General features: G+C 39.3%; 1 protein-coding gene across 1 annotated transcript; it reads right to left on the reverse strand.

Annotated features, from left to right (window-relative positions):
• Positions 1-7,133: 7,133 nt before the first annotated feature.
• Positions 7,134-13,264, reverse strand: LOC114161393 (uncharacterized). The gene is made up of 4 exons (XM_028044646.1): positions 12,436-13,264; positions 9,101-9,140; positions 8,463-8,546; positions 7,134-8,371 (listed from the first exon to the last, which is right to left on the reverse strand). The coding sequence occupies exons 1-4, from the start codon at positions 12,757-12,759 to the stop codon at positions 8,109-8,111; spliced, it is 711 nt and encodes a 236-aa protein (XP_027900447.1). The 5' UTR covers positions 12,760-13,264; the 3' UTR covers positions 7,134-8,108.
• Between the last annotated feature and the right edge of the window lie 13,761 nt (positions 13,265-27,025).

The following is a 27,025-nucleotide window of genomic DNA, read 5'->3' on the forward strand; positions in this document are numbered from 1 at the left end:
ACAACCGAAAATACAAAGGCAAGAATAGTGAAAGGGCTGAAATGACGAGCATTTTTTAAAACCTAAGCTATTTGTTTATAGGATGATGACATTTTGTTGCTGCAAAAAGCAAAGCGCGCCAAGCTTTTTATGGTGATATAATCTGATTTTTCCTTTCTTTCTTTTTTTTTTTTCCATAACAGGAAAGGGAACAACTCGCCTTTGCACTCTTTGGATTTGGTGCGCATTCAAGGTTATTGCATCAAAGGCGGAGATGCAGAAGAGGACGGCTCTCTTGTTCTTTCTCAAGAGCTGCAAACCTTCTCGTTGGCTGCACCAGGATGTAAGGCTGTAAAGAAAAGAAAGAGAACTAAAAAAGAAATGGCTCTAAAAGGCAAACCGGTGGAGTGACACAACAGCGGTGCGCACTGTGCTGTTTCCATCCACTGTTATGCTGATGCTCATCATGATGGTAACAAGAGGCAGCCCGTTCAGTTGTAAAACTAATTTCGTGGGACTGCTGTCCGCCTGGCAACTGGGGCAGGGTGTGGGAGGAGTGGCAGGGGGCTAATGGCCCCCTCTGTCCCTGACACAATATGCAAACGGGGGAAGTCTTGCGGGGCTGATGTTTATTCAAACAAATGGGATCAATTGGCAGACATGGTCGAAACTCTGAAAAGAAAAGTGCACCTCCTTTCTTCTCACCATCTCTAATTTCCGAAGCCAGAGAGGCGATGGAGCGGTGTTACAATAATTACTGCGCGCAATTAGCGACTGAGAGCCAGAATATACCGAGACCTGGGAGTGGAGGGGCCGCTTAGTTTATTTTGACACCTTAGAGAGAGTAGCTGAGCATAGGGGGAAATGTTCCCAACATTCCCAACATCAGACATCATGCGGTAAAAAGATATTCCTGCAGAGGGAATATGGCACGAAAGGCCATTAATTCTGGATGGGTTTCCAATAGAGAATCATTGATTTGGCACATAGAGCGAAGTGAGGCTTAATAAAAGTAACAACATCCCACTGATTTAACTTTAAAAGTATTTACTAATTTTATTTTCAAAACAAAACCGGCCACTTCTCCTCACATTTTTCTGCTACACTCCAATTTGCATTATGTGTTGCTATGAAGGATTGCAAAAGGAAGGAGCAAGAATGTCTTGTTTGAAACAGTGGCAAGGAGAAAACCTCTTTTTGTCTTGTCCTCTGCTATACAGGGAAGCTGTTCCATTGCTCACGTGCCTGCTGATTATGTCTTTCTCAAGCCAGAGTATGGGAGAACCAGCATGACTTTCATGCTATGTCAGATTATCCATCTTGGTTGAGATAATCCAGGCCTCTTGTGTTATATCTCAAGTGATGCAAAGTGGCTGGCTTGTTGTTTTCCTGTTCCCTATACACTCAGTTGGAGTTTACCTAAAGCCTCAAGCAGAGCATCTCTCTTACCTTCAAGCCACACCCTAGCTCAGAAACACTACCTGGAAAATTCACCTCATATGAGCTCATCAGCGGTTCTACACATTTGTTCCACTAATCCTATTAGCCTGCACATCTGCCCTTAACAGGAAACAAAGAAAGAGAACATTCATCCCACTAGGATCACTTATTTCCCAGCAAGCACCCTGCCACAAGTAAGAACATAGCATAATTATTTCACCCTGCTTATTAACGTGTCATATTTTAATATATTTCTGTAACAAATTCAAACTCTCCAGCTCTCTCAAACAAACACAGCAGCACAATTTAGGTTTGTACATTTGCATCCGAATGAGAAAAGACAGAAAAGATGTCCGTCAAACTGATGAGACCAAATTAGAGTTGGTTGGCCATAGTTCCTAGTGTTGTATCGACTACAACAAATAAAGCAGCAGAACAAACAATTCTTCCCCGCAGTCAGGCAGAGTGGTGGTGATTTGGACAACTTGCAATGACTGAATCAGAAATGAACTCATCTGTTTCCAAAGTACTCCAGAGTCAACGGTCCCAAAAAAGCCATATAGAAAATGACTTAAAATATCTGAAAGTTAATGCTGTTAAAGGCTGTTTACAAACTATTGGATGGGATGTACTTAATATTTCAAACACAGACTGCACAATTGTCTTCATCTTTGCTTTGTAAATACAAGACTGTGTGAAATCTGTTGTGATTTATTGGAAACCTGGCGTCATATTTAAGTAATTTTAGAATCTGGTAAAGATGAGATCATCTTTATGTCCCACTATGTAAAACACCTGGAGTTCTATTTTCTTTTTTAACCATCCACTCTTAAGCCCCATGTAGATTCTCTTAAAGCTCACATTCAGATAGCCAGAATCCATCCAGCGGAAACTGCCAGATTCAGGCACACAAGCCACAATGCATTATCCATCCTTCCTGGCAGACAAACCCCCATTTCCCCCCAACACCCATCCAGTCGGCTCTTTGAAATCTGCATCACTTTGGTCTCATTTCTGTTTACAAGAGTCAAATTGCTTCCACACACTTTATTTGTGAAAGCTGAAAAATCCACAGAAAGAGAGAGAGAACAAGGACAGACAGAGAGAGCTACACCAAGAAGCAGTCACAGCAGATGCATTTCTTAAAAAAAACAACAAAAAAACTAGTGTGGTAAATACCTCAACCATTAAACATCAACACACACAGTAATTCCCAATGAGTGGCCAGAGAGGCAACAGGCTAACAAGCTTCTCTTTGACTCAGCACTTCTTTTCCCCATCTTAACCAAGTTCATGCAGCCACAAAATGATGGTCCCTCAGTGGAAAATTAGCTCAAACACCACAGACACTAGCAAAAGCTCCCCTTAATTATAGAACTCCTCCTGATATATGTTGTCTGCATATGTCAGAGCTCGTTGTTCAAGTCGTCATTATCAGTAACATTAAAATGCACTTTATATGATCTGGGTAAACACACTCGAGTTCCCAAAAAGGCACGGGAAACAGGAAGCTTAGTATGAGCCTTGAAAGGATCGCTCACTTGGCTTGACCCAATCAGACAGAATGAGTGAGAACATAAGTTGTGCCAAGTGTGAATTGTTGTCGGCACCAGATTGGGCTTGCAGTCATGAAGATGGAGGGAAAAAAATGGGGAAAGTTTATAAGATGATTCGTCACTGTGAGTCACAATAAAAGAGCCGGATTCCAACACACAGATCCAGACGAGTGCAGAAAAAAAACACAAAGATGAAAGTACAAATGGTCAGCTTTTTTCTTCATTTGGCAAAGCAATAATGTGCAATTTACTTCTTTTTGTGCACCAGCTTAGAAACCAGGTAAGTGGATTTCATCGTCTCAACCTTTTTTATTCAGTCCATGATCAAGGTGCAAAATGAAAGAATGCACTTCTATAAAGTTAAAAAAAAAAAATCTGGTTGCTGTGACAAAAAACTAACTCACAGATCACAAATTATCTCTAGAGTTGGAAGTTAATAGGATTGCACAAACTAAAGGAGTCCTTATGAAAGCTCCTAGAAGCCTACCACTGCTGTTTCATAAATCAGGTCATAAAGGATGCAGTGGTTGAGTTCTGCATAATAAATTTGCCATAACATGAACAATGATTATACACATAACATAAAATTCAAAGAGCTGAGGTGGCAGCTTGTAAGACATGAAAAACTAACAACATCTTCAAGAACAATAAAACTCGAACGTCTGAAAAATAAAAAAAGGATCATAAGTCAAAAGCTTAATCTAACCTTTTGGCTTTTCATTAAATGCTTTACTAATCTCTAAAAGAAAGGCTGTCATCCAGTAAAACATAATATTTTCAAGTCAATCTGCTTTTTTTCTCCTGGATTAGAAATACCACATTTTTCTGGGGTCTGGAAGTGATTTCTGGAAAAAAACATTTATTTAGTTTTATTTTCGATGGGCAATGCCTTGTTTCACCATTTAAAAAAAAAGAAATCCCAATCAGTTGTAAAGTTCATTCTGTTCTTTTGGCCACACTCTGATCCTCCACCAAACCTCATAATGTTAAACTGATTGGTTTTGGTCTTATTGTGCAGACAAATGACTGTTGTAATGCTAACAAGTGGTGCTGTGTTCGTGCTGTGTTCTTTCTAATTTGTAGTCTCTGGTGCCAGAAGGATTAACACTGAGACAATCACAGATGCTATTAACAGAATGTTTTCTTCGGAAAAATGAAAGCACTATGCAAAGAAAGCTACAATTTAAACACCAGAAAAAAAAATATAAAACAACAGGACACAGGAACAGAATGTAGACGATGAAAAGAAAAACTCCAAGTCCATTTTGAGAAAAATAAATTCTGACTAATCCTGGACCTTCCAGACACAAGAGTCTCTATGCTACAAGCAATTGAAACACAGTCACTGCACTCAGGTGATCTCCATTCTGCTCATAGAGAGACAACAAGCACTACTTAGGTGAACCGCCGCTGAATTACGTCTGTCACTTTAAGGGGGGTGAATATCTTTGCAAACACTTATTTTTTTTTATCTTACGTCTTTTTTATTTATTATTATGCCTTTTAGAAAACAGTTTTATAGAGTTTGGCACAAACAAATGATAAAAACACATACACTCACATACATCACGTCACAGGAGGAAGTCCTTCAGGGTTACTTCTTTATATTTTCTTCATTTAACATCTAAATTACATGCTCTGTTTAGCTCCAGATACTGATCCTTACGACATCTATAACAACATTTTTCTCATGACTTTATCACAGTCCAGCATTACATCCCCCCAAACATTCACAATTTTGAGCCAGAAACGTTTACCACTGAATACAGACAAAAAACAACTGTTTTATGGCCCCAAACAGATATGATCAAATATCAGTTTCCACTAATCTTTTATACAAACTTAACATGCTAAGAAATTGAACACAGTTGCACAGCTTTTCTACTGTGACCTTTTGTGTTCAATCTACTTACTGATAAAATGAGCACACATAACCATTCACAGATTATTTATAAAAGTAAACATGTCGTAATTATTTTTCGCTGCATCTTAAACATTGCATCCTTGAAGCAAAGTTTCTGCTGCTACATCCTTCCTACGTATTTGGCATGGAGGCCGTTTGGAATGCCTCTCTCGGCTTATTTTTTTATATCAATTCATCACCTGCTGACATGCATGCTGTTACTCTTTTTCCCTCTCTGTTCTCTGGCTTTCTCTTGGCTCTTTTGAAGTCGTTGGGTGTCCTGTGGTTTTCAAAAAGGTCAGAAAGGACAGCCTTACTGTTCCCTCGAAGACAGGCGGTGGGATAAATGTATGTTACCACCTGTCATTGCTGCTCCATGTCAACACCACTGGTGTAACTGTACTCACGCCTCATCACCTCACCCCCTGCCGCTCATGCATTGTTTCCTCCTGTGCAAACACACACCAAAATGCACGAGTGGCTGGGCAAACCTTTAAAGCAGCGCTATACACAACGTGTGTTTCCATAGTGTGGGACACCTACTGTCCAACAGCCGGCACACAGAGACAAATCAAGGAATCCTGCTGGTAAAATCCCACCCTTTCCTCACACTTCATATAACCCAGGACTCTTTCTGGCCCAAGCCCAAATCAGTGGGGGTGGTTCAGCTGAGAGAAAGGGCTGGATCCCAGGGAGAGAGTCAATTGCAGGTCCGGGTTCAAGTAGAGAATGAAAAAGGGCAGCCATAGTACGCCAAGATGGAAAATTAGCCTTTCAAATGGCAGTTAAACATCAAACCAGCCAGAGAAGCTGTGGGTGTTCCCTGTGAACAGAAGCTTTTAGAAGCTCTTCTTATTCTAGATGAATTTCCTTCAACAGACTCCACAGGATGATCCAAAAAATAAAGAAACTTTTAGTTTGATAATGCCAGCTTCTCAAACTTCTGGATCACTGTTTTCACTGACTGGAATGGAACCTCTCTTGTGGTCCAAACACTATTTGGACCACAAGGACCCCTAAAAGTCGAGTCCTTACCCAGAAATACATAAGGAGGTGTTGGAAGGCCGCAGTGTAGCCTCAGCTTGCCTTGTCCTAGACCCAGAGCCGGGAGTACCCCGGAAGGGCTGAAGCGGGTCGGCAGTGTGACAAGATGCTCCTGGGTCAGTGGGTTGTGGAAACTCAGAATCCCGCCTTCAAAACTGAGGAATATCCCGAGGGTTTTGATCCTGGGTGGGACAGTGCCGATAGGCTCACAGCTTCCATCGTACACTGCGTGAAAAGCCGAGACATTTCTCTCCAGCCACCAGCCGCTACATCCATCTGATGAGATTAAACCTAGGAAGACAAACATGCAAAGATTACAGAGTGAAGTTAAAGAGATGTTCCTGCAGCCAATGCAGTGTTTAAAATTTACAATTTACAATCAGATGAATAAGATGACTTGAATAAAGTACATTTTGTTAAAAGGATTTTATTACTACACAGTTATTGTGTATGTCATAGTCAGCCTACTTAACCCTGGTGTTCACTTAGATCTGAGGAATTTTCCAATAAAGCGAAGAAGTGACCTAATTAGAAATCACTCGATGAACATTAGATTGACATTTTGTGGTTTTGTTTTCTCAGTTACTGCTTTTGAGATTAAGGTCACGTTTCATGACCCAGGATTGGCAAAGCTTCAGATGTTGGACAGACAATACACCTTCTGACTCAAGATAACTTTCTCCACGTCGGGTGATGGGCTTTGAATAGCTTAAAAATGACCTCAGAACCCATCAGACTTTAATGGGTTTGCTTCTCTACGTTCATCGCTGACGTCTTTAAGTATAGCTTGGTTAACACGCATCTTTATGCTCCAGAGCACCTGCTTTTAAGAAGGCCGACCCATTTGCTAATGATTGGTAATAAGTGTAATTTGAGGTGCTTTTCCACTGGCAAGCCGTGCACCAACCGGTTAATGTGCGGTTCGGTTTTACCCCAGGTGGTGAGCTTTTCCATTATATGGTCTGATCCTCACTATGGTGGGCGGGACGTGAGCGGGCAGCAGCTGTGGTCAACTCTCCGCTGATGTTTGTACCAACACTCGGCATTGGAGAACCTTGAGGTTCTGGTCCAGAGAGACTCAAATAAACCCAGATATTTCATGTTGTCATGTTGAAATTCATTGCTGGTCCAAACATGATGACAAAGACTAAGATCAGCTGATTATTCTGCTATACAAATAAATATATGCACATTACAAATTATAATTTTAAATGTGCAACCTTTTGGATTTAGGTAATGTAGTCAAAAGATGTAAACCAATAGCCATGCATGAACTTTATTATTATTTTTAATTCAAATAAAAAGTAAAATTCACATCATAATCTAACATTATGTAGGTCAGGTGTTTCACGAACTACATCTCCATCAGAAAGCTGACCACTGTTTATCTCTTCTTTATTGCTGAAGAGTACTGTAATCATCTTCTAGCAGAGCAGACGTCTTTACAAACCAATGTTGATTGTCTTTGTGACTTTTCCAGCCATTGCAGGAGTCTAGACAACACTGAAAGGATGAGAAAAATAATTAGGATATTTTTTTCTGTATCCTGTTTTTAGAATTTCATCCTACCAATCGAACTCCTTGCTCTTACGTACTTAGAGATGGTGCACTGCAGTTACTCAGGTCAGGAATATGGACTGTAAAATATTACACTTTGAATCCTGGAGACTATCTGAAGTGCAGCATTTGTACTTCAGTGAATCATTCACAGAGAAAGCCTCTTAGGTTATCAACATTTTTGTCCACATTCTGTGTTTAGATTTGTGTTTGTTGCGTAATACCAACGGGGAGGCATCTGATTTGTCCAAAATTCCCTCTGTTGCATGACAATAAACCCAAACATGCAAGGAAAAAGAAAAACAAAGAGTCGTGCAACAGATGGTACAGAGCCCTGATGTCAACATCCTGGAGTCAGTCTGGGGTTACATGAAGGGACTAAGGATGCTGGGAGTTTTCCTGGATTACTGTAGTGAGTATTGCTACCAATGCTTAAATAATGATCCATAATTGGTCAATGCTTCCAACACCTTTATTCCCACGACCAATGAAGGTGAATCAGAACGAGCCCATGTGTGTGTTCACTGTCTTTGTGCACTTTATTGTGGGTGTAGGTATAAACAAGCGCAGTCTTGCTGAGTAAGGGTGAGGGCTTCTGGAAGGAATGAATCAACTGGCATCAACCCAGTTCAACCACAACCAACAGAGTTCTTACCAACCCTGTAGACGGAGCTGTTACAGACATCCACCTCCCAGTAGTATTGCCCCTGAGCAATGATGACATCAGCGCTCACATGAGGAAGAAGCACCGTGGAGTCAGGGGTCAACGCAGGTTTTCTGATCCTAGGACGTAGGTCTGAAGAACCACTGTCACTGTAGGTCACTGTGAGGAGGGTGTTGGACAGACGGAGGGGTGGTGGGACAGATGAAGGGTCCAGGGAGAAGCACAACCCTAAAATGATTCACATCAAGTACAGCGCTTAAATACTTATGCACATATCATCCCTCTTTTGTAGGCAGGAAAATTCAGCTTGATTTCTGACCATAGACACTCCGCTCCATCTCCTCTTCTAGCAGGTCTACAGCACCATCCTCTGGCAATACAAAGGAGCTGCGCGCAGTGGAGCCTGAGTCAAACAGAAAATATTTGGTGAGCAGGTTAACTGATCCTAAAAGACAGTAGGTCAAAAGACAGCTGAAATCATAAGTTTTTGTTAGGGCACCTAGTAGATGTCGCACTCAGACAGTTAAATCCTTTCAGCTGTAGAAGGACTGGTCAGCCTCTACAGTGGTACGGGTCAATTGTGTAGTGTGCTTGGAAACATCTAGCCACTATGGCCACAATGACTAGAATGATTGTTGCAAGTTTATCTGAGCATCCCTCCACATAAACAATAGTCAAACTTTGTATAAAAATCTTAGAAGAGCTGAGAGTACTGTCATATCACAGAGGTAGACTTATTTCTGGGAACAATGCAGGAAAAATCCCCCAAGCAACAACTGAGCATTTGCTTTCTTTTTAATGTTTACAGGTTATGAGACAAAAAATGTTTGCATTCTGTCTTTTTTGTCTTTTTGTTTTGTTGAAACTAAAGAAGACAACCTTAAGCAGAAACTCAAAACTGCTTTACTTCTTGACAAAACTATAAACTATTCCTCAAAAGAAGCATACTATACTTACACCTTTTACTGCTTAGTGTCGATTTGCAATCACTGTCCTCCTATGGAAAACAATGACAATTCATTTTAAAGACAGAGCATGAAAATAAATTCATTGTTGGCACAAGACTGACATCAGATAAATTAATTGTATCAACGGAATTAAATAAAACCCTTGTATTGTAAATATTGAGGCAGAAAAGCAAACCTTGATGCAAATATTCTTCTTTTTGAGTTGTTGTACATGTCAGGATATGATTTTAAAAATCTCCAGTTTCTGCAGTCATTACAATGTAGACCAACCTCAGCAGAATCCTCACTGTCATCATTTATTACCCATACATGAATCCAGTATTGAAAAGCTTCAGTAAAAGTTAAATATCCTTGAACAGCCCATCGCCTAACAGAATATAGATAAATCTTTATTGTCATTGTCACAAGAACAACGAAATTTAAATTTAAAAATTAAAATATTTAAATATAGAACTGTTTTTTCTTGAAAATAAGTTAGCCAGTGTTTCAATGAGTTTTACCGGCACAAGGAAAGATGAAGTTTAAAAGAAGCACCATTAACAACATTAAGTCTCGGAAATTATCCTTCTATCTGACTCATTGAGTTTTTGCCGTCACTCTGGCGGAATTTTTCCCACACTGTTCTTTCCAAGTTTGCCTCAGGGAGGTTTGCTGGATGATTGTTTTCTGATAAGCACTACACGACTGCTTGTTTTTCATTGAAATCCGGTGGAAGCAGCAAGGGTCTACTGTGGTAATGCTCACAACATTTTAAAAAATTACTTTTTATATTTAATAGTGACAAAGTGAATTCTGTCTTGTGTTTTGTTTACTGTGGGTTAGTTTTAAAACTTTAAACTTCCAAAGGATAAAGTCTGGTACCACAAAACTCTAGCTTTTTTTTTTTAATTGAACTTTTTTTTTTTTCTATCATAACTGCTCTGTGAAAACAGTCCTACTCTGTCTAATTTTAAATAAAACCATATTATCAGCTCATAAAGCTGCCTACTCATGTTTCAATCTGCATAATTACTTAGCTACAATCTGTTTTCTAACTTTATTGTCATTTTTAGTTAAGTAATGCAAATTGATTGCACATTATTGAGTAGGAGAGTAATCAAAAATTTTTATTACTGTAAAATTTGACAAGTTGGACTTCCAGCCTCACAGACTGTGTTCTTGTCACTGAAGAGAAATAATTTAAATAACCATGAAAACATGTAAAATCCTGTTCAGTGATTATATGAAGGTTTTGGATGCTGTAATACTAATAGATATTTTTCCATTGATTCTTTTTAGAAAGGGAACACATTTTTAATCAGAAATCTTTTGTGTTAAATGAAAATAATTTCAAGTCGAAATCTACCTTGGGGGACCTGGGCCTCCCTCACTCCACCTGCATGTGGATTCTGAACTTACTGACCAACCGACAGCAGAGAGTTAGGGTGGGAACTACAGGACCAAACTCGCAGCTGCGGAAGGTGATGCCACGCTGGCAGAGGAGCTGAACCTCTTCTTTGCCCGCTTTGAGGTGAAGCCAACAGAGGCAGCCACACTACACCAAGCAACCCACAACATCACACCCCTCGTTGTAGAGGAGCACGAGGTGAGGCGCACACTGCGGGCAGTCAACCCAAGGAAGGCTGCTGGACCTGATGGCGTCCCTGGACGTGTCCTGAAAGACTGCACCGATCAGCTGGCTGGAGTCTTCACCAGGATCTTCAACCAGTCCCTAGCCCTGTCTACAGTCCCATCCTGCCTGAAATCTTCCACCATAGTCCCCATACCCAAGAAACCTCACATCTCCTGCCTCAATGACTACCGGCCAGTGGCACTAACCCCTCTGGTGACGAAGTGTTTTGAAAAACTGGTCCGGGGTCACATCACAGCACTTCTCCCTCCTGGCTTTGACCACCACCAGTTCGCCTACAGAGCCAACAGATCCACAGAGGACGCTGTGATCACGGCCCTCCATGCTGCTCTGCCACATCTGGAGCAGCAGGGGAGCTATGTGCGGATGCTCTTTGTAGACTACAGCTCTGTTTTTAATACCATCCTCCCTCACAGACTGGTGGACAAACTGGGGGACCTGGGCCTCCCTCACTCCACCTGCATGTGGATTCTGAGCTTACTGACCAACCGACAGCAGAGAGTTAGGGTGGGAAAACATACATCCACTGCCCTCAGCCTTAGTACTGGCTCTCCACAGGGCTGTGTGCTGAGCCCCCTGCTCTATTGTCTGTACACATACGACTGCACCTCTGCCCACCACAGCAACACCATCATCAAGTTTGCTGATGACACCACAGTGGTGGGGCTCATCTCAGGAGGCGACGAGTCCGCCTACAGGGGTGAGGTGGAGCAGCTGTTGCAGTGGTGCAGGGAGAACAATCTGCTCCTCAACAACTCAAAGACAAAAGAACTCATAATAGATTACAGGAGGAATAAAACGGACATTACACCACTAACCATTGGGGAAAAATGTGTGGAGAGGGTAGCTGATTTCCGTTTCCTGGGGGTCCACATTGAGCAGGGCCTCACATGGAACATGAACACCTTCGAGCTGATAAAAAAGGCCCAGCAAAGACTATACTTCCTGAGGGTTCTCAGGAGGAACAACATCAAGGAGAAGCTTCTGGTGTCCTTCTACAAGTGCTCCATAGAGAGCATACTGACTTACTGTATCTGCGTATGGTATAACAGCAGCACTACGGCTCAAATGAAAGCTATCCAAAGGGTTGTGAATACAGCCCAAAAAATCATTGGCTGCCCTCTCCCCTCACTGGAGGACCTGCACAGCGACCGCTGTCTAAGAAAAGCACAACACATCACAAAGGACACTTCTCACCCTGGACATTCTCTGTTCACACTGCTGCCTTCAGGCAGAAGATACAGAGCAACCAGAACAAGAACCAATCGTCTCAGAGACAGTTTCTACCCGACAGCAATAACAAAACTAAATGCAATCAAAAGCAACCATTAATCATCATAAATGATATATGTGAGAATGTGGCTGTTCTTACTTTTTTTTTTTTTTTTTGCCAGTTGTTTGTTAATTCGTGCGTTGTGTGTGAATTGTGAGACAGTTATTTTTTGTTTTTGGGCATGTGCACCGACTGATGGCACCCTTTGAATTTCGTTGTCCTTGTGACAATGACAATAAAGATTTATCTTATCTTATCTTATCTTATCTTATCTTATCTTATCTTATCTTATCTTATCTGGGGTTGCAGTAATTTTAGGCAAAATTGTATGTAAATTGTTTTTTTTAAATACCGCATGGTTACTGTATGTCCAATATCTCTTTAATTGTGGCAAGTATCTTGATCGGATCACATGGTTTACCTGTTCGTGGTGAGACCTTGCTGATCTGTCTTTGAAGCCTGTATCCCAGTTTGCATATTCAGACCTCGGAGTGGGATGCTGAGGGAGACAGGAAGCGGCAGATGACCAGGTCCAACATGGCAGCTCTACTGGTTGTCTGCAGCATGGGCACGGCACCGAGCAGACTGACCGTCGTGGGTCATGGCGACACACAGGATGCGACCCGGTTTCTTCTTCAGCTGCCACACAGCGACCACAGATCATATGAGAACAAGGTAAGATCAAAACGACGTCATATTCTTTGTTACAAGCTGGACACTGCGAGAAATCCTCCAAGCAATCCATGGCATGTTTACTTCTGGTCCCAGTATCTCTTTGGGTTTCCTTTAAGTCCTTTACTTTCTTTTCATTTTCTTCATCATTTGTCCGATACTTCTGATGCACTTCAAGAGAATAAAAATTCAAAAATGCGGCAGATTATCAAGTTTTTCAAGTATTTGGAAAATAAAACCTGATGAATCCATAACACTGGCTACATCTTGGAGCAAGAGGCCTCAGTCTCTTTCTTTGATGATTTCCTTTTCCTGGAAAACCACAAGCAATGACAAAAGACGTGTTGCTGCGGCACATAAAAAAAAGAAATAATCTATAAGGATAATGTCCTGGAACTGAAGTCTTCACGTTTTGCTTTGTTGCCAGTCTCCCAGCTGGCTGATATGGAGTGAAATGAGCAGGATGGGTTGAAAGATAAAAGAGAGAGAAGGAGAGGCCAGGCTTTCGAAAAGGTACTCATGGCTTGGTGTTGCCATGGTCACGGCTCATTCTGAGGAGACGCATATATAAATGTAAGTGTGTTGCATAGAACACAAGTACATGTATATCCACAAAGCCTTGCAGATGTTTTCACATTTTGTCACGTTTAAACCACTGTATTTCACTTATTCAATTGGATTTGTTTTTTTGTGTGAGACTACTGCACAATTCACATGTGGAAAGACGCTTAAATATGAAGTGGAAGTGAAATTTGTTTTATACTGAATGAATTTCCAAATATGTGTAAAGCATTTGTGTTCGGTTCCTTTGTAAATAAACTCCAGTAGAACAATTCTGTGACTTTTGGAGTAGACTCCAAAAGTCACAGAATTAGTAAGGATTTTCTATATCAACTCCACAGAGAAACAGAGTGGTGGCAGCATCATGATGTGAGGATATATAGAGCAAACTAAAGGCCAATCTTGGAAGAAAACCAGTTAGGAGCATCAAAAGACTGCAAAAAACTGGGGAAAATTACCAATAAATTCAGTAAATCACTGAAGTTAGTGGTTGTATCACGACTATCATTTGTGTGTGCTCTGTAAAACCTAACGTGTCATTAAATTCAACTACTGTCATCAGTGAACAATGTTACTGTCAGTCAGACACACCTTTTGTGAGGATCTTGGGTTGTTTTTAGTTTTTGGGGACTTGTAGTTCAATTTATTTGTTATCTCCTCTTATTTATGCAAGATTAGCCTTGTTTCTGTTTTACTTTAGTTCAGTCCACTCTTAGTTATTTCAGTTATATCATGTTTATTATTTATTTGTTATGCTTAGTTTGTTTCTGTCTTGCTTAGATTTGATTTCCCAGTTTCCCTGTTTACGTTTAGTCCTCCTCATTTCTCTGTGCTGTACTTAATTTCTTTTCTCCCCACTGTCGTACAGCATTCAGACTCCCAGCATTTAATTACATCTCTTTCACTCACTCATTGCTGGCTTTCATGTCAACTGATTTATTTGAACGTGCCTTCCCTTCTGTCTCTCCGGTCTTACATAAAGTCAGGTTAGCACAATAACCTAATGTCACCTGAGATAACATAATTTTTTCAAGTCACAGTGACAAAACAATATGGGCAAAAAAAAACTTCGAAAGATTATGCAACAGATAAGCTTTTCCTAAGTCATTTTCCAGAAGTGTTACTCTCCCATGTTAAACTCTGATCGGCCTGGAAATCTGTACATCATTGAAGGAAGAAAGCAAAAAATAAATAAATAAAAAATTGTTTTCAATTGCCCATAATTCTAAGCCATTACATATTCCGAAATGTAACGCTCTCCTGCATTTTCCCCAAATTGGTTGAGTTGCAAAGAGTTATTGCAATGCTTGACTGAGCAGATGAGGAGATGAGTGTATCTCCTCGTCTGGGAGGCGGGGTGAGGGGTGAATTTGCTGGGTTGACTTTGAAACCTATTGATAGCTTCTTGCAATTCAAGTTTAATTTTGCTGTTCCAAAATCAGATAAAACTTATGCGGATAACAGGACACAAACAGCTTATCCTTTTTTTTGTTTTTGTTGGAGTAAATGACTATTTCCTGACACAATATGCCTATGAACTCTGTTAAGGGTTCCAAGACATTGTGCAATATCCTACAAGTAAAAGTTTCACAACAAATACTGATGCCAAAGATAACAGTAGGAAGAGAGGAAATCTTTGGTTTAACTTTCACATCTTTCTCACCTTGTGTGTTCGTGAGTACTTTGTTCTGAAATACACTCGTAAAGTTACAACAGATTGTGGCACCAAAACGGAGAATCTATCTGTATGTCACTGGAAAAGTTTGCCCAGTGCAATAGTTTTAAGTCATATTTTAATTATTTTAAATTTGGTTTCAGGAAACTAAAATTTGTTTGCGTGTCAGCATGAAAAAGTGTTTTTTATATTACATATGAGAAAGATTTAGTATGCCTAAAAACTATCAAAAAGAGAGAATCTGATCTTGATTTGCAGATCCAGACATGCTTAATGATTTTTGAAACAAATTTTTATGCTTACTAAGAGTCAAACATTTTTTATTCCTTTTCAATTATATTTACAACGAAAACGAGACTCCATGTACTGCTGGAGATTATTAAGTGAAACAACTTTCTCTTTGTGCTATATGTTTCAGAGACAGATGTCTTTGTCAAGGAAAACCTGTAGAAGACAGTATCAGATTTCACTGAACAGGTTTTTAAGTGAAACTGCCACATTCCTTTGGTGCTTGCTTTTTGATTTTTGTAGTCATGTTGGTTCATTTCTTTATGTTTAATAGTTTTTTTCTAAGTTGTGCCACAATAGGAGACTTGTTTTGGTCATGAATAACTAAAAAATAATTGCTATTAATAAAGCAAGACACTTGGATCAAAATGACAAATTCAAGGCACAAGAAAATATGAATTAAGTCTAGTACTGCATGGCGTTCCTGGAACATCCAGATGCAACAGAAAAACAGATATTTCTCAAGAGTTTCTTAACAAAAACAATTCAACTCTACAGTTAAATATATAAACAAACTCGTTAAACTATCAGTGTGCAAATTAAACTACTAAGAAAACAATAAAATGACGAAACTAATAAACTTTTAAAAGTAAACAGTAAATATATATGAACTAATAACATAACCAATGAAATGATGCAGTGGTCTCACAGTTCAGTTTTTAAAGGCGGGCTATTATGTACAATTGACTTTTTGGATCTTGTTATAATATTATTCATTCCCTCATCAAAAACAGACCTGAATTGTTGCTTAGAGTCTTTCATACATGTTTGAGAAATGCTTTAATCTCCCGTGGCAACAATTTGAGGGTGCCGAAATGCTTGCTCTCACAAAGCTTTTCTTACAGCCGCAGTCTCTAACTGAGCTTCTGCTTCACGCCTTCCCCGCGACTCCACCACTCTGCTCCTCCAAACTAGCGGTAGGACCAATTAGGAAACACCTGGTGGAACTGGAAATTCTGGTGCGCTCGTCATTTGAACTACTTCTCAGTCCAACACTCTTCAAAACATCTGAAAACGGCATAATTGAGAGACACTGTTGTGATGATGCGCTGAAAGTGAAGTGTATGAAAGAGTAGGAGCTTCTTAAGGAGACAGAGGCCAATTTCAAGATTTCACATTGCATAAAGTGAAATTTCTCTTAAAAGGGCAGTATTATGTGTGGCCCAGGCTACAAAAAAATGATGGATCTGCAAATTATCTGAATAAACTTCATTTTTATGTTTGTTGTTCTGATGTAAGGATGGCTATCTATAAGGTTAACTCTACCTGGCTAGACAAAAGAAACTTCAATTATGGGCTATCCTGTGTGTTTTAGAGTTCCCCTAGTCCCTGTAAGGCCTTGGAAAGCCTAAAAGAGGATTAAAAAATGGATTGATGTAACTCCTTCAGCAATAGATGACTCTTTTTGGCAGCATGACTCTCCCAAGTTATTATCCACGAGTCACTTATAGAAAAATGTCTGCAATGAGAACCTTGTGAATTGTTTGCCACTGTTATTTCTGCCTTCTTGAGGCAAAGTGGATAATATGGGCTTATATTACACAAACAAAACATCTGTTCGCTATCTAAACATTGTTGTTGCTGTCTTGTCTGCTATACACATTTGTCCTAAAGGAAGATTTCCATTACTATTTTCATAATATTACATTCTTTTGTAAACATGGCCAAAAATCTGTGCAGGCCATGCTAGTGATTATGAAAGTGGCATAGACAGTGCTGGAACTGTGGGCACCGTCTACGCTAATGAAACTAAACCGACAGACGGATCTCTCTGACAAATATGGTCAAACGTTGTCTCAAACATGACACAGCTGATCAGCATCAACATAACTAGGTTAGTACGATTTCAGTTTTATTTGTTTTGGTGACACAGGGTGAAACATTAACTTTAGGCTTAGACAAACAGACAGTCTACACACTCTGAGAAGTCATGCAGTAACACACGTCACTCACGACATAGCATTTTCTCAAAGTGGAGGTGAATGCTGCTCAGCACCATCTCCACCTGGTGTTTTAGGTGTCGATTTGATTGAGATTTAAGGGCATAAAAAAACTTGCTGAATGTAATAGAATGACTTTCGCCTCTTTGTGACCTGAGGTGATTCTTCTGAAAGTTCATGGAAGAGCGATGGGGGCCAAACAACCACAAGTGAGAGACACCATGCCTTCAAGGACGGGTTATGGCTTATAGCAGTAAGTTATCTACTTTTTTATGCCATGCTAATGACAAGGGTTAGTTTATGTGTAAACTTTGATATAAGGGATGATGTTACTAATTTGCTATGTATTATAATTAACACAGACAAAAGCTTTTCATATGTTACTTTTAAAGGGGATTCCCCACATATCACAGTGTTTCCTGACACATTACTGGTATTGTTAAAATCCCCATGCCCACTAATGGAATTTGCTAGTATGATTTCCTAAACTCATTCAATTTTAAGCACATTCATTTAAATGCAGTTGCCTAATTTAGCAGGAAACACGTGCAGAGACATCTGCGAAAGTGAATTTGACAAGGCAACTTGTTGAGGCAAGATCTATGGGTGGAATTCTGGCAGAAAGCAGTAACGACGGGATCAGAACGAATGACACTGTTCACGCTGTTGACTTCAAGGCAGACTATTAACAATAAAAGGGGGAGGCAGTATATACAATAACAAATACAGATAGGTTATACTGTGGTGCAGCATAAATGAGCTGGATGGCAGCTCCTCCATTACATCCACCATGTGCTGCTCCAGGACTGCTGCTGCTGCTGCTGCTGATAGGAGCGACTGTCACCCACCTGCCTCAAGTAAGCGCAAGACCGATTGCCTTTTGGTGTAACACTGACGCTAGACAGCGCCTGATGATGAATTTCAAAGTTGAGGTGAGGAATTACCTTTGTTTTTCTTGCATAATTGGAATTTTGAACCTCTGACATGCAGGCAACATGGCTTGCTTTCTGTCATTGTATTACCAAACCAAGTTTATGTGTTAAAGTGAATGGAAATTAATCTTTTCCGTTGTACATTTCAAGTAATCTGCTTCATTGTATCAGTGCATCTGACAAAACTTCAATATTGATGTTTTCAGGGTAACTGCTCTGACACCCTGCTCTCTACTGTTGCTGTGCCAAGAGTGGGGGTGAATTCGCCGGAATATAAAAATTACACAGTAAGTAATGCACAGCATTCTTAAACACTAAACCTGCGTTAATCACAAATCTTTTGCCCAATCGTAAACGTTGAAAGACGGTGCATTTTGCTGTTCCTCTTCTTTGTGATGAAAGAAGAAGCGGTTTCTGCTTTCCCAAATTCCTCCATGCAACCTGATAAAGTTACAACAGCTGGATCCAGGCTTTAAATAATATTTTTTTAAAGATCAACTACCAGTATTTTGAATGGCAGATCAGCTTTCTTTCTAAGGAACAATCAACAATTTGTCAAAGAAATTTCCACGACATCAAAACTTTAACCTGGATGAGATCGACCTCAAGAAATGTTATAGCCTATATCAGCAAAAAGTAGTAGCATGTTATGTTTTGAGTAAAAAAAAAAAAAAACAACACAAAGACGTTTTTCCAGAGAACTTGTGTGTGGCTTCCCTTGTGCTGTTGCCAAAATTCACCGCTCTTCCGGGTTGGCAAGAGCTGGTTTCTCGCTCATGACTGTCTGGCCTAGGAATTCAAGAACATATTTGTAGAAAACAAAGACAGAGCAACACGTAACTGCTGCAAAATCATATCAAAGACACAGTCCACAAGAAAAAATGTTCATAACAAGTGTGGGGAAGGAAACTGACCTAACTGCACTGCTGCCAAAAACCTGCAGATTTTGTGTTTTGTTACACATAAATGCCCCAGATCGTCAAGCTGATATACGTGTATATATATATATATATATATATGTATCATGACATAGTCATGTCATCTCTCAGTCGGAAAAGGGTTATACAGACATACTTATATATGTATAACTTTTTTCTAAAAGTTAAATACAGGAATTTACAACTGGTGAAAATTGGGTCAAAGTTTAGGTCACATAGATTGAAATATGAATTTTTGTGCATGGGTCAACAATTTAAAGTTCTCCATTTAAATCATAGTGGCACAATAAACCAGTTCACTTGTCCATACTATTGTTTGGAATGACAGTCCCTCTGTTAGTAGGTGCTGAACCTTTACAACTATCACTTTTAGTAGTCATCATATTTGCCACCTGTTCTTATACTTTTGAGTCTATTTTTAGTTGTACAGAGGGTACAACATAGCTGTTGTTCATTTGTCTTCTTGCCACTGTTCTTTGAAATCACAGAAATGAAATGACATGACTAGAACAAAGTTATTATGGAATTATAGAAAAATGCTGCCATTTAGAGTAAGTACCAAGAATGCTGATAAGCATTTTTGTGTAAGCTACAAGCAACACCAATTAATCAATAATATGCATTCATCAGGCATAACATCATGAACCACTTATTAGTAGGTAGGTATGGAATACATCAGACATTGAACTGATGTGATGGAAGCAGACAAAATGGGCAAACAGGTTTAAATGAGTTTGACAGAAGGCTTACTGTTATGGCTTAAAGACTGAGTCAGAGAGCATCTCCGAAACTACAATCTGTGGGAGTGGATTCTAATCTGATAGTCAGATTCTATCCAAATTAGCTCAAGGGAGGAATGACTTTGAACCAAAGACAGGATTGTTGATGGGGAAGGTTCACTGACTGTTGTGTGGTTTGATCTCAAAATGAGTTGCTGCATTTTTCATGAACTCTCTGAAACGATTCATGCTGGTTGTGACAGTAAGGCTTCTGAAAGCTCAGTGTATTGCAAGTTATTGTGGATGGGACCAGATAGTAATTTCAGGGTACACATGCTGTCACCTGTCCATTGCTAACAAGAGTTAGCAGTAACAACAGTTAGCAGTAACAACAGTTAGCAGTGGACAGGATCTGAACTGGATCAAAAAGGAACTGCAGAGGTGGTGTGAAGCTTTGGACAATGTTTTACTGGACTATTTTGAGGCCTTCCCTCCATTTGGATGTTAGTTTTGCACAAAATACTTCCTAGGGGATTTCTATACACCATGTGCTGAACAAACAAGCCTGCTTCACATGAACCCCGTTTTGTTGGAAGTTACTATGTCACTCTTTCAGAAGTCTTCTGGAAACTATCATGATGGTTGCCATGATGTTATGCCTTCTCTATTTACTTTATATTTTATCAGCTTCCATTTTGCATCTTATAATTATATATTACAATTTTGCAGAAACAAAATTCTAATATAAAATATCAACAAAACGAGGAAGAAAAAAATTTCAATCATTCATGCAGTTAAGTTGAATTAAAGTTCAAATGAGTCATAAATTAGGCTCTTAAGAAGCAAACCAAGCGTAGCATGCACAACTGAGGCAGAACATAAACTGGCAGACAAAAGTGTGGTGGAGGCTGCCAACATACGTATTAAATCAGAAGTTGTAATCAGTTCACACATTGTTGGTTGGTGAGAAATGTTAATTGTTTCCCCTATTTTGACTTTGTGGTATCAGGCTACTTCAACTATGTAGCCATGCAGGCAGATCAGAATTTGCTCTTGTTCTTTTAGCTTGTATTAGAATTGGTCCATTATTTATTGTGAAAAAAGCTCAAATTTTCTCCCATTTGAAGATTTGTTGGGTCTTGCAATGCTAGTTAGCACAAGTGTGCTAGCCTGCTAATTTATACAATGAACAGCATTGGTGTCTATATCCAGATGTTATTGGGTGAGTCATGGGGTACACACTGAACAGTTCAGAGTAAGAACATGTGAAACAAAACCTGAAAACCTTGTAAATTATTGATATTGTTGCAGCATTGTGATAGTTGTATGTACATCTGTTTGTCTAGTTACAGGAAAAACTGTCTGAAGTGCTGCAGGACTTCCAGGCATTCCAAGAAACTGTCAAACATCTTAGTAATCAAACCAGCGCGGAGTGTGAGGATTTTCTGGAGAAGTTTAATTACAGTATTAAGCATTATGTAATGATTCTCAAACACCACCCACAGGTACAGCTCAAAACATGTTGCCATTCTATAAATATATATTTTGTGAAATATTTCAGCATTGTATGTGCATACCTTGAATTTTTCTCACATTTTGCCATGTCACAACCACTAGCTTCTAAGAAATTCATAAGGATTTTATTTGAAAAAACAAAGGCAATTGTGACATTGTGGGGAAGGAATTATGCTATTTTTTATTAGTTATGCTACTAGGAATTGTGCCTTTTTAAAATAAAAACCTGAAAAGTATGGATGTGGATTTGGATTAACCTGCTCTAAATAGAAAAGCAGATTTGTATTTATTTGAAATAATCAAAAAGAATTAAAAAATATATATTTTCTTTCCCTTTGACAGAAATGTGCCACTTTTGTGTTGGTCTTTCACATAAAATATTAACAACATAGATTGTTGATACATAGACATACAATGTGACAAAATGTAAAAAGGTTCAAAGGATATGAATATTTGTGGAAGACTCCGTTCTAGAACTTCGCAATCTCCAATAGGAGCAAATCGTTAAGTATATAAATCTATGTAGCCTTTAATAGTTGCTGAGTTAAAAAAAAAAAAAACTTTTTTAAAAGTGTAAAGAAAATCAAGAGTAATATTGATTACCATGAAGCAAAACTCTGAATGAGAGTACTGTATTTGTAAACAACAGAGCAAGATATTAAGCTGAATTTAATGTACCTATGTACTTGTTGTTGGATCCCTTGAAGGAGCAATTATTGCCCAACCTTTCCTGCCACTGTATCATTGGTAAAGAATTCATAAACTGATCCAAAGACCACAAGTGGATAATGACATGTTTTAAAACACCTTCTTCGTTGATGATTCATCATATAGGCTTCTTCTTTGGACTATTCTTTGCCTTGACAACAGCAAGGAAAACCTGAATTTTTATTGTCCTTAGACGCTTTGAGCTGCTAAGTTGTCATCCTGCTACTGGCACAGTGATGCATTCTAGGTCTAGATTTATGGCTGTTTTATAACGGCCAACATTATGTTACCAGCTTTGAGGATACAAATGGAGTGTTTAACAGAGACTAAATATTCTAGCATTGCTTTGAAGAACATAGCATTAGCTGTACTATTGTTTGCTGTATTTGAATAGGTGCTGCTGGCAAAGGAATAGAAGCTTGATGCTAAAATTGTGAGTCTGCTGATATATGTTTACAATTGATTGTTTATTGTTTTTTCAAAGCTCTACATCATTAAAAGTGACCTCTTGATGCATTTTTTGTTGCATCAAAATGCATCAAGAAGCTTAAGCTTAACTCTTTTTTACAACTACAAAGAAAAACACATAACAAGTAGAGAATTAATACTGATATAATAAAATGCATTCATTTTCTCATATTATAAATTTTTCATTATCTTAGTATAAAACTGTAAGCGGTTTGAACATGTGCTAGATAGTAATATCTTATGTATTGTTGCTTTCTTACAGAAAAACGGCCCTTTGCCTACTCCATCTTTGCCTCAAAAATGGGATGGAACGCAGAAACTTAGTGTAATCTGGAAAATATACAGCAGGCTAGTCACAAAGAAGCTGGAAGGAGTTGCTTTGAAAACTGAGTGCAGCCATAACAAGAAAAGGAGTGTAAGGCAACTTTAACCAAAAGGATCCTAATTATATAACTGTTACCTCGGACCAGATTCGACACAAAATTGAAGCCAGAGGATGCGTCATGGTGACAAAGATGCAAAAACACTTGGAACAAACCTATAGGAATCAATCTGCAGTCAAAGATGAAGAACTACAAACCAAGATAGCAGAACTGAATCATAGGCTGCACAATGAGGAGATACATATTTATTGGGACGTCAGATGTTCTTCTATGGACTGCTGTTTCACAGCATTGGTTTCTACATTTGGGATTGAGGGTTCTGGTGTTCTGGAGCCACGATGACTTGCTGGATGTCACTAATATGTGACGAACTTCCATTTGGCAGCAATTACAAATCCTCAATGTTCCACCAGAAATAATCTAGGAAATGCAATTTCAGAATTTATTTTATGTAATACCATGCTAATATTTGCAACAGAGCAAATGAGGGACACAGACTTTTTTTTCATTTCATTTCATTTGTGTGGCTCAGTTATGAGTGAGCTATTGCAATCCAGTCACAAGTTTGCGGAGAAGTGGGCTTTCCTAAGCTATATCTGTAGTTTACAGCAGCAGATATGGCAGCTATAAGCTGCTATAGCTAACATCGACATTATGTTAGCTATAGCATAACATAATGTTTGTAATCTGGGAAATACAGATTACAAACACCATGACGTCACATCATGTTAGATTTTCTACTCAAATACTGAAATAATATGTTCACTGAAATGTCTTAGAACAGTAATATTTTAGCATTCGAAAACTGAATTAAATGATGTTGCAGGAAATGTTGAATTGATACAAGATATCAAAATGTTCGAACTAGTTAAGTTCCACGAACTTTTTCTACATTAAACAACAATGGTAACAGTAAAACGTGAAATGCCCATTGCAAGTATCCCTATAGACAAAATAGCTATTCACACTCTGTTTAATGTGACATTAGCTTTTATATAGATGCTAAGGCTCACCAACAAGGGCGGCATCGTATTGGGAGAGTCACAAGACAAATGACCTGTCAGTTTTGACCTGAACAAGTTTTGCATTGTTTATTTGCTAGAGAGTGGGTAATAGATGCCCCCTCGTGTATTGCATAGTGTAAGCCTGCTAAGCCTTAAATCCCAACTGGACAATGAGTTTAAAGTTTTCACTTAATTTGCATGTTTCTATTAATTCTAAACTATGGGAGTACTTCTTACAGTTTAAGGAATATTTAATGGATTTGATTATCTTTGGTTAAACTTTATAATTCTACACTGAAGAGGGGTCTATCGAAAGTACAATTTAATATTCATAAAACATTTGAAATTACACACAACACATTGAAATCTTTTCGATATTATGACCACCATAGATTGCACTTTTCATATTTTTTTTAAAACTTGAACTGAATTCTTTTTTTAACTAGGACTACCAAAGATTCCCAAAATGGGAATCTTCGTCCAGGTACCAGAGAGGGGCCAGTTTGGCCCTGTCCCTAGAGCTACCAGAGAGGGGCCAGTTTGGCCCTCCGAGAGAGGGTGTGAAGAGGCGCCTTTGTTATGTAAATAAGGCCATTACTGACGCACCACAAGAGGGGGGCAAAGCTGAACTCTGCATTCCATAAGAAGGGTCATTGAACACTTCAGGCTCAGGACAATGTTTGAGGTTCCAATGTTGTGAGTAAAATAAAATACAGTATAAAATATGAATATAAATCTAAATATAAAATATAAAGTGCAGGACTGACAGTAAAATAGAAGTCCACCCGTCTCTCCTGCACCCCAATGCATGCCTGATAAAGCACATGTGCATTCAGTGCTGCCATGTCAATCATGTTTGCCAGGTTTGCTGACCAGCTGTCACATAGTGATGGAACCTTAGTCACCCCCCGCAAGATTATGACTGAAATAAATGCCATTAGTTCTTGTGAACTAAATAGGTGAAGCAGTCACCTATTTATCCTCCACAGCACAAAAGGCTGCATGCAAATTTGCATGTGCAAAGTCTCCCAGATTTCTTTTGCTTACACTTTTTGCATGATTTTTTTGAGGTGGATCAACACAATTAATTTGGTTAGTTTATTTCTAAACTGTCATTTTATACCCTCTTAGCTTTATTTCAAAGAGAAACATTACTAATTTCTTTTAGAAAAACCTTTGCATATTTTTTGAAACAGATTGTATGTTTTGCAAACTCTATGTACATTTGGCAAAATGACCTGGATAATGCAGCACAACATCATGGATCAGCTGCAAAAAGTCACATCTCTCCAAAAACACTTCATGTATGCTTCAAAACTAAACTGACTAGTCGTAGGTATCATAGATACCCACCCCCAACATGGACTATTCACATCCCTACCTTCTGGCCTGACGGTCAACGACCACATGTACAATAGAACAATAGAAGAATAGAAGAATGGATGAATGGAGGCTAATTTGAGCCATCAGAGTCGTCAGTTTGGACAGGGTCTTGTGGCCCTGTTTCAGCCAGTCTGGGGAGAAATCGAAAACCTGGCCCTCTCCTAGTGCTAATCAATTTAAATTTCATGTTATTTCTTTATTTTATTTTATCTACAACTTCAAGTTGTAGATAGTCTCTATGCTGCAAAAGCGAAGTAATTTCCCTGCTTATATAATATAAAGATTATATATATGTTATATTTAGCTTAGTTTTATTTTAGCAAAAAAGCACAATGAATTATTTTTAATATTTTAAATGGAGATTTAGAAATTTTACAGACAGGTACCAGATGTATTTGTGTCTAAGTCAAGAGGTCAAGAGGCTTCTTAGTTTGCAAGAAGCAGGATGGAGAAGAGTATACAGAAGATATACAAAAAAAATATACAAAAGAACAACTGTTATTTGTTTGAATGCTTTTTATTTTTGTCATTAATAACAATAAAAAAAATACAAGAAATAAAACAATTCCGCAATTATTTGCAATAGGCACAGTGGCATTTCAGCCCTCATTCTGTGCACTGTCTGCACTGTCGGCACACATCTGGCACTGCCAGTTCATGGGCTTGCTGCATTTGCCACATGCGTATTTGAAGCAGTCAACGCATCTCCTATTTGTACTATTTTTAATGCATCGACGGTTGATTTGGCACTTCGCCCTTTTGCCTGGGCTGGGTGTGGCAGGTTGTTGGCAAAGCAGTTGCTCCTTGCACGCCTTCTTCTCACTCACATGAGAGTTAGCCAACTCTTTTGCGAGCTCCACCAGGAAGTCCACCCGTCTCTCCTGCACCCCAGTGCATGCCTGATACAGCACATGCGCATTCAGTGCTGCCATGTCAATCATGTTGTAGAACACGGCAACTGGCCACCTCTGTGTTCCTGCACGCACGCTGTACTCCCGCACCATTTTGTCCATCACATCCACACCGCACTTTGCTTTGTTATATTGTTTGATGGTGTTTGGCTTTCTTCTGGTGGTATCCTCAGTCTCAACCACGCTGTGCATGCTGCTGAGAATGTAAACGACCTTCTTCCTTTTGGGCACATACACAGTCAGCGTGGCATCAGAGGTTGAAAACACCTGAGTGGTGAATTCAGTGCGATCTTTACGTTTAGTGGATTGTGGAATTTCCCTGCGACACTTGTTGACTGTGCCGAGGATGGTGGTTTTCCGGCTACGCAGTCGTTGCGCAAGTGACAGTGATGTGAAGAAATTGTCCGTGGTTACAGTTCTGCCCTTGTCCATGAACGGTTCCATCAGCCTCATCACTACAGTCTCGGACAGTCTCTCCCCGCTGGGACGACTGGGGTCCTTGCCAAGATATGGGAAGACATTGCAGATGTACTTTGATTTCAAGTCGCAAGCCACCCAAAACTTGATGCCAAACTTGTCCGGTTTTGTTGCTATGTATTGAAGGAAACAGCAGCGGGTTTTAGTGGGGAAAAGCTGTTCATCAACAGTGATGTGTCGACCAGGGTTGTAGGATGAATTCTGCATAAGTAATTCCAAAGCCTCTTCAGCATTCATCAGCTTCTGTGTCCTCTTCGCCATCTTGATTCTTGCAAACTAAAAAGCTGAGTGAATGTCCAGATATTTATACTCCACAGCACAAAAGGCAGCATGCAAATTTGCATGTACAAAGTCTCCCAGATCTGGGAACCACCAGAAGTAGTTATTTTCAAAATTTCTATCCTGTTCCAAGGACAATCAGCGTGAAAGTTGATGTA

This window comes from Xiphophorus couchianus, chromosome 18 (assembly GCF_001444195.1).
Source record: "Xiphophorus couchianus chromosome 18, X_couchianus-1.0, whole genome shotgun sequence".
Taxonomy (NCBI): Eukaryota; Metazoa; Chordata; class Actinopteri; order Cyprinodontiformes; family Poeciliidae; genus Xiphophorus; species Xiphophorus couchianus.